At 46.6% G+C, this 8,531-nt stretch overlaps 1 protein-coding gene across 1 annotated transcript in view; it reads left to right on the top strand.

Moving 5' to 3' along the window:
• The window catches only part of plekhg2 (pleckstrin homology domain containing, family G (with RhoGef domain) member 2), a gene marked incomplete at its 5' end in the record, with an annotated part of 19,593 nt that extends 11,193 nt beyond the window's left edge, over positions 1-8,400 (top strand). The window contains 7 exons of the mRNA XM_076050135.1: positions 1,527-1,709; positions 1,873-1,965; positions 4,089-4,175; positions 4,900-4,933; positions 5,135-5,227; positions 5,488-5,589; positions 7,904-8,400. Coding sequence (XP_075906250.1) covers positions 1,527-1,709; positions 1,873-1,965; positions 4,089-4,175; positions 4,900-4,933; positions 5,135-5,227; positions 5,488-5,589; positions 7,904-7,956 — 645 coding nt within the window. The remainder of the gene's footprint in view (positions 1-1,526; positions 1,710-1,872; positions 1,966-4,088; positions 4,176-4,899; positions 4,934-5,134; positions 5,228-5,487; positions 5,590-7,903) is intronic.
• Positions 8,401-8,531: the final 131 nt, after the last annotated feature.

Genomic DNA, 8,531 nt, shown 5'->3' with positions numbered 1-8,531 from the left:
ATAGATAGCAATTTAACAAAAATAGTAAAGTAAGGTTTCCTTTATTTTGACGGTGTGTCTCCGTCTTGAGCAGCATCACACCAACCTGGTTTGTAGATCCTCCAGAACACAGTGAAATCCCTTCAGGAAGGTGCCGCCGATGGCGTTGACGTCTTGCCAACAGGAAAGCTTCTACATTTTTTGGGTGTCGGACAAGGGTTAGCGTTACTTGAGCGCTGAAGGAACAGCCAAGTCATTTCCTGTCTTCCTGCGAAGCTCTGAGTGGCTTCAAGGAGCCGCGTTTCCTCCCCGACGCCAGGCGTCATTTCCTGGTCAGGTAGCCCAGCTCCAGGGGTCAAGCTGCTCCACCTCTGGGCGTCGCTCTCGACAACTGCTGCATTCCTCAGCTCATACCAGACACATGTTGGCTCTATTAGACCGAGCAGAGCGTGCCCTGCACTTGCTCCTTCAACACATGGCACTCAGTGCGATGACCCTTGGCTGCATGTTGTTGTGGAAATGTGGTCGTAGGCTCTCATTTCCAAGTGAGCCAGTTGCTTTGCCGTTCATCCAGGCCTCTGTCGTTCACCAGAGTTCGCTGGTGCTACGCTGGTGCTACGCTAGTGCGAGTCAGTGCTTTCTGCTAGCCTACCGCTGAGAGCAATCTTACCTGTAGCGCAGTGGGAACTTTCATTCTTACTTGCTTACAGACGTGGAAATGAAAATTCTCAACCACCCCCCTTTTTAAATTGCATAGCTTGGAGTGGCTGTGGGAAAGGTCAAAGGTCACTTCCGCAGCTGGTGATTGCCTGTGCTGGCGAAACCGTTAAGGAGCACTGGAGATTGGTAATTACCACGCGGCCTTGCCCTCTGCAGACAGGTTCTGCTGGTGCCTCATGCTAACCTGCGTTCTCCATGTGTCAGACTTGAACCTCCACAGGCTGCTGACAGAAACAGGCCAGCTGTTGACCTTTGAGCACTTTGGAATGAAAGGTGGAGCGTTCACACAGCGTCTTCCTGTTTACCTCAGCGACCAACCACGGCAGCGGCTCAGCCCGTGAGCTTCTCCTGCCTCGGTTCGTCCGGACTGGAAGTCGATTGGGAAGTCGCTAATCGCTAAAGTCTCTGCAGAAATAGAATCTCTCGTCCTTCAGTCTGACAGTTTTGAGCAAGTCTCTTTTCTTGCCGTCTTTCATTGCTATTGGAAGCAGAGCCATTTGCTGATGAGGTTGCATGAAACAATTTAGTGAGAAGGAAAACAAGTGGTGAACTTGTGGGTGGAGGGTGAGGGATTGGAATGCCACCAAATTAGCGCTACTTCCCGCAATAGGCTTCCCTCTACCCCAGCTTCTTAAGAGGTTAACAAGAGTCGTTAAAAAAAAGAAAGAAAGAAAGAAATGATTCCAAATTGAGATCAGAACCTGTCCAGATGAACCACATGTTGGAAGCTTTTTATTCACCGTCTGGAGCTCCAGATCTTGACCTCCGCTGCTTGTTATTTAGTCTGGCGTTTGATTAATGTCCAACTATTCATCTGCTCTTCGCAGGAAATCGAGTCCCTGCTGGTGAACTGGAGCGGGCCAGACCTCGGTGGCTTCGGAGAGCTGGTTCTGGAAGGTTCCTTCAAGGTTCACCGAGTGAAGAAGGAGCGAGCCTTCTTCCTGTTTGACAAAATGCTCCTCATCGCCAAGAAGAGGCTGGAGCAGTTTGTCTACAGCACGCACATATTTGTAAGGGCTTCTATTTTTCATGACTGTTTGTTTAGTTTGATATATTAACACTCATCCCGTTTTACGTCCAAGCAGCCATGGAGCACAAATGGAATCCCATCCAAACAGCCCTGGGTTTCAGCTCTGGGTTCTCAGTGTCTTTCTCTGCTCTCTGTTGTTGCAGTGTTGCAATCTGCTGCTGGTTGAGACCCTGAAGGACCCTCTGTGTTTCAAGGTGTCCGATCAGACCATCCTGAAACAGCAGCACACTGTCCAGGTGAGTGTTGCAGAAGCTGCGTTTCCATCACCCCTAGAACTGCACCAAAGCTAAACGTGGCCATAGAACCTGGTGCTGACAGCGGCTCAGCGTGGACAAACCTCGGCTCAAAGGTTCTGACGCTCTCAGCAGGGGGTTTTCCACACGCATCCATATAGAGGAATATCGTGTATAAGTGTCAGCGGACGTGAGGTACGGGGTCACGTGACCAGTTGACTGACCAGTGAAAATGGCGCGTTATGATTGGACGGAGGAGGAGGAGACGTAATATTGTTATCAAAGAAGATTAAAACAGAAGAACCTTTCTGGACAGCACACAAATGCAAACGTAAATTTCGTAAAAATCTCGTCCAGTGAAATTTGACCAGAATGACGGCTGGTGCGCTTCACACCATTCAATGGAAACACCTGCAAATTGCAAAAACATTTTTAGAAATTTCCCTTTTTTATTTTGCCCACAAACTGTCATGGAAACGCAGGTCCAGACGTTGATTTCCGAGTTTTCACCACTTTGAGAAAAATATTGCCCATTACAACTCTGGCCTTCATTGAATTACTGAAAAATAATCTGCCCCCTAATGCACAAAACATGCTTTCATTCATAATGAAACGGTCGTTTATAGTGTCGTAGTTATTTTGGATGGTTCCTCTTTCTTTCCTCGCTGTCAATCTGGTTCTTGCTGTTTGCAACGTCTCTGATAAGACACTAGGAAACTGTATTAGTCCTTCACAGGAAGTTGAATAGCATGGCCACGCCTACATTCCACTGCACATCGAGCACGAGCATGTGACGAATAAAGTTCTTGAACTTGAACACTCAGCGTCAACACCGTACTGAACATTGAACATTTGTGCCAGCCAGGAGCCGATGTTAAAAACCCAATGTTCTGATAAACTCCTGCTCCTCTGGTATGGTCACTGGACGCCTTCTGGAGGTCTCCATGCTGGTGTCGTCACTGCGGTGGCTCTTCAACGCTCCAGTGGCAGCGCAGCAGGCCAGGCTTCACTGCTGGGTTGGTAGCCTGGCGTGCCAAAGCCATCGGGCCTCTGCTAAACCCTCCGTCCCCAAAAAAGGAAAATAGGTCATATAGATGAAATGTGAAACGCGGCGTCACACATGTTTCTAAAAATGTGACCGCGACGCAGATTCACAGACACTGGTTGGCCTGGCCTGGCCTGGCCTGGCCTGGATTGCCTGGCTTACATCGAGAGCTTTTCCTCGCTCTTTAAACCTCACTGGAAATGCCCGACATGCCGAGAACGTGTTGCTCAAGCGCTGTTACTTCAGTCAGTTCAGCACAAACCCCAATAGCAGAGCGGGTTCTTGACGGTACCATTGCTAAGAATCCAAGAGGCGTCACTACGATAAGCAGAAGCTGAAGACAAAAGAGAGAAAAAGAACGCAAGAGGAGGAAAAGACAGAGAATGAATATGAACTTGCTGAGTGTCGGACAAAGGAAACAGGGAGGCACTGGGGTTATAGAATAACACACACACACACACACACACACACACACACACACACACACACACACACACACACACACACAGGTGGGGCCCATAAGGAAAGGGAAGGCAATCACAATGGAAGGAACAAATGTTAATAATGAGGAGGTGTGACTGGACGGAACAAAGACATAATTATTAGCAGACACTAAATCACAGGAAAATTATCTCAGCAGACAGAGATTCATTAAGAACCATCAGTGGGTTACATTCTTTTAGTCTTTTAAGATAGACAGACCGACAAACAGACAGACAGATGGATAGACAGATAGATAGACAGCTAGATGGATAGATAGACAGACAGACAGACAGACGGATAGATAGATAGGTAGACAGATAGACGGATAGATGGATAGATAGACAGACAGACAGACAGATAGATGGATAGACAGACAGATAGATAGACAGACGGATAGACGGATAGACGGATAGACAGATAGATAGATAGACAGATAGATAGATAGATAGTTAGATAGACAGATAGATAGATAGACAGATGGATAGATATTTGTTTCTCCATGTGAAGTGGCAGTCAGTATGGTGTAGTTTGGCTGTAGTTTGGCCCTCACCACTCTGATGGATAGACTGATGATGTCATGCGTGTGTTGCTCTTGCAGACAAAGAACCAGGAGGAGAAGAGGCTGTGGGTGCACTACCTCAAGAGGCTGATTGTAGAAAACCATCCAGCTTCACTTCCACAGAAGGTAAAAAGAATGTTTTGTTTTCTCTGCGCGGTCGAGCTGGAAGTGCTATAAAAGACGTTATTACAGTTTACGTACTTTTCTCCCTCCTTTGGGGAACCGTGTGCAGCGGTTTCAATGGCTCTGGCAGTTTGGTTGCTGGACAACAGTAGAATTGCTCAAGCTCCGTTTCCCAGTGAACGTCTTTTACTGTTTTTGCTGCCACCTGCTGGCTGTCTCCATAAAGCGCACTCGTTTGAATGAAAGATTGCGGACGTACAGGCCGAATCCTGCTTATGGCCAAAGGTAAAGAGTCTTTATCGTGCTGTGTCTTGAGTCCCATCATTCACAACACTTCACCGTTTATTTGACTTTGTGTTGTGTTGTCCAGTTGTTTAATTTCACCTATTCTGTCAACTACGGCTTTTTTGTTGTCGTTGTTTTGTGGGGTTTTTTTAGCCACCACGTACGAGAAACTTTAGCAGAAATACACAGAGGGCTCTGACGAGCACAGTCACTTAACCGGGACACTGATGAGTCTGTGTTCCCAAGCAGTAAAACAACCAAGACAAATATATGAAGAAGTAGGAATGTTAGTCGTCACCGCTCGCCTTGCTTTCAATCATCTGTCTCGCTTCGTGTGTGTGTGTGTGTGTGTGTGTGTGTGTGTGTGTGTGTGTGTGTGTGTGTGTGTGTGTGTGTGTGTGTTTTTCCCGACTTACTAACTTTGTGCGATGTGTCTTTGTAGGCCAGGCAAGTTCTCGGGGACAACCATTGTCAGTGTAAGTTCACACAAACATCACAGCATTTCATTTTCTTCTTCAGAACTAATGGGGAAATGTGGGGAAACGTGAGGGTCCCAGGCAACCAAATATCCTCACTCTGTTTATGAAAAACAAGTTCCTGTTCTCGCAGTATACAGGAACGCCCGTTCACAGACTGGCCGTGTGCACACATGGTTTGATCCCCTTCTTGTTCCTCAGCTCTGCAGTTTGACCAGGACAATCTGAAGAAGTCTTCCACGCCGTCTCGACTGGAGGACATACACAGCTATCACAGAGGAAGGCGGCAGTCAGGTCAGTTTTTTTTGCTGCAGTACCTCGAGTGGCCACTTGGGGTAGGGGGATAAATCGGCGCGTCGCCATATTGCCAATCCGGTATCCGGTTCTTATAATACATCCATGGTACGGAGCCCCTAAGGGGACACGCACGAGAGAGCGCTGCAATCTCAAATGTATCCACTTGATGTCGCTGTTTCCTCTTAGAAATGCGACTTGCTGGAGCTTAGCAAAGAGTGCTGTTTCTGAGGGTCTTCCTGCTGTCTTTGTCCCTTCAGAGCCCCCAGAGCTGCCGATGTACACACCAGAGAAGTCCAGGAAAGGTTTGCCGCTGCTCCTGGAGGGGAACCTCCCATACAGACGCACAAGGAGACAATCAGGTGCACAGGAAAGAGCTTCTTGTTAACGATGAAAAGAAAGCAACCTTCGTACCCAGGCTGAGAGTTCCTATTCAGTCTTTCCAAACTCGACGTGTTTGAAAGGTCCGGTGGTGTCGATGGTGTAACTGCTCCTCTGGTTGCCGGTCCTGTTTCGGGGCTTCCGACTGAGTGATGGTTGTGCTGCGTTTGTGTTGTTCTCATCGTTTCCATTCTGTAGCCACAACCATTATGGGAAATAATGTTTTGGTTAGTATAGTAGAAAGTTTAGTAGCACGTCGTCGGACCGTCAGGCTAACACGAGTCGTGGTTCAACGTGGAGCAACGTGGAGACGGTTCTTGCCAAATGTCTTCGTTGTAGCAAGATGGTTAACATCTCCTCATAAAATCGACGTTGCATCAAAACTTCTGATGCTCCAAATGACCTGCAAACGCTTGTGTTTGTGTGGAAAAAAAACAATCATCATGAGCACAAGGAGTGTAGCACGCTGGAGATCGATGATTGGATTTCATTTCCGTATTTTACCGTGGTGACCCCCCCGCCCCCGGACTGTTTTTGTCCAATGATTGAACGATCTTTGCACACATGTGGGTTTGTTGTCAAATCCTGGGACTCTTGTGAAAAATTGCAATGTGAAAAGGAACCGCACCAAACCAAAGAAAGCAAACTGCAGGACTTTCCTGGTGTGAATACGCCCTCAGTCTAGTTATTAAAGGTCCAGTGTGAAATATTTGTCTTGATTTAAGTTTTTATAATGGTTAAGGCTTAATATACCGCCTATAAAAAAAAAAACATTAATAAAAGATGATTGTAGTACAAAAAAACAACAACAATGTGCTTGTCCTCCCCTTAGGGTTCTCATTTATATATGAGAATCTCCATAGACCAGTCAGGGTCCCAGTGCTCCCAGTTAGCTGGCATCTTGCACCAGCATATTTCTAAGGAAGCCTGGTGTGGACAATCCAGCTGCCTGACAGCATAGCGTTTGGTATAAAGGCTGAACACTAGGGGGCGTCCTCACATAAAACAACCAAGAAGAAGAAGAAGAAGGTGGCTGAGGTGCCCAAATGTGCAGGCCGCTGTAGTTCACTGACAATACCACAAGGGGGGGGGGGGGGGGGGGAGTGAGAGACACTGCAGTCTGAAATGTAGCCACTTGATGTCGCTGTTTCTTCTTCAAGATCTCCAAATATCACACGCTCAACCTTTTAGGCACAAATATAATGCAGCCTCTTGAGAATGCATTACACAAGCATCGCTGCAGACTTTAATCCCATAATTTCTGATCATATTCACTCCCCTCACTCATGCTTCACTAGTGGCTTCCTATTGGGAATAGAACAAGTGAAGCCAGTTAGCGTTGCACTTGAAAGGGCTGCTGCAGAAACTGAGCAAAGGTCTCCGCCATCACCGGGGTGACCAGACATCCAATCTGTCTTCTCATAAAATTTGAAAATGAGTCAGAGCCATTCCAACCGCAACTGCAAGAAATGAGAAGGGAAGTCCAAGGCACTCTTCTTTCAATAGAGAAAGCCTTTATTCTGAAAGGCTTCCTCAGAGAGGAACAGTAAGAGGGGGTTACAGCCCAGGCGTTTGAGCCTCAGCCTTCATCAGGGTGAGTAGAGCCTTCTAACATAGGATGACTGGAGTCACCTGGGTAGGTAGGAGGACAAAGGAAACGTGGTTTAACAGATCGTGGCCAATAGATGGCTCCACCAGTTGTGAAACAATTGAAAACAATTAAATACAGAAAAAAAGAAAATAAAAAAAACACTGTCTGTAAAGATACAGACAGTTCCAAAGAAAAAAAGAGGCTGAAATCAATGTCTTCATTCAGACCTGGATAGATAGTAGCTTTCAGTTGGATTTGAAATGAATTGCAAGCAACCCAATAACTATTGTGAAAAAAGAGGACGGCTTCAATGGGACGGCTTCAATGGGAATCCGAACTGTTTTCAGCTATGGAACCACCGGGCTCAAGTATTTCAACCCCAAGAGCAGAACACTGGACCAGAAACCAGAATGACTGAGACACTCAGGCCATCACCTGACTGGAAGTGATGTCCCTAATGTGGATGTCCAAGTGACGTCACAAAGGGCTGATGTTCCTATTTCTTTCAAGGCGACGGAAATATTATTTGTACAAAATGTCGGTAAAGGGGATTCTGTGTATTTTGTGGAATTTTAAACCTGCAAGATTCCCAGAATTTTAGCAGCCAGTGACACATTTGAATCGAGCCGATTTGACTGGATGTTGTGTCACAGCGCTGTATTGGTTGAAAGGTTCCTAATCCTGGACATTGTTTCCCTTTTCAGCTCCAGCTAAAGACATCGAAGCCGTGTTTCATCCTGACGGTGAGAGAGATTGAAGATTGGCCCATTTTAGCACGGCTCACGTCCTCCTCGTTGGCATCAAAAAGAAACATTTCAGTTGTGTTGCATGAAGCGTGAAGAACATGGGCTTAGTAAATCAAGGGTGGTTTTTATAGGGAGAAAGCGATGAAAGGAAAGGAAAGGAAAGCTGTCAGGAAGTGTTTTCACTGAGTGATTCAGTGACCTGAGTTACCTGTGGTGAAAGGTGAGATCAGGTCCTTGCAGAGCGCAGCCTGCCTTGAATAGAAACACAGAGCAGGATTGTGTGAACATGACTGCTGCTGGTAATCTGCGTTCCGTCATGCTACAGTTTGCATGCACTGTTGCACTGCTACATCAGATTTCTGTCTGGTTATCCCCTGACTCTGATCTCCATCTGTTTCTTTTCCTTTCTTTTTTATCATCTGTCTCATAAACTGCCATTCTGGGGAACACAGGATTGAAGGTAAGCCAGTTTATATATACACATGGAGCCGTGGTAACTGTAAAACAGCCATGTTTTTAATCCTTCTCCCTGTGGCAAAACTGTCTGAAAAATGCGGCTGGCAACCTTTGAAACAGAACTTTGCTC

Source organism: Nelusetta ayraudi, unplaced genomic scaffold (genome assembly GCF_046127955.1).
Source record: "Nelusetta ayraudi isolate G7.1 ecotype Tasmania unplaced genomic scaffold, CSIRO-AGI_Nayr_v1 ptg000123l, whole genome shotgun sequence".
NCBI classification, from domain to species: domain Eukaryota; kingdom Metazoa; phylum Chordata; class Actinopteri; order Tetraodontiformes; family Monacanthidae; genus Nelusetta; species Nelusetta ayraudi.
This window is presented reverse-complemented; position numbering and strand designations above follow the sequence as displayed.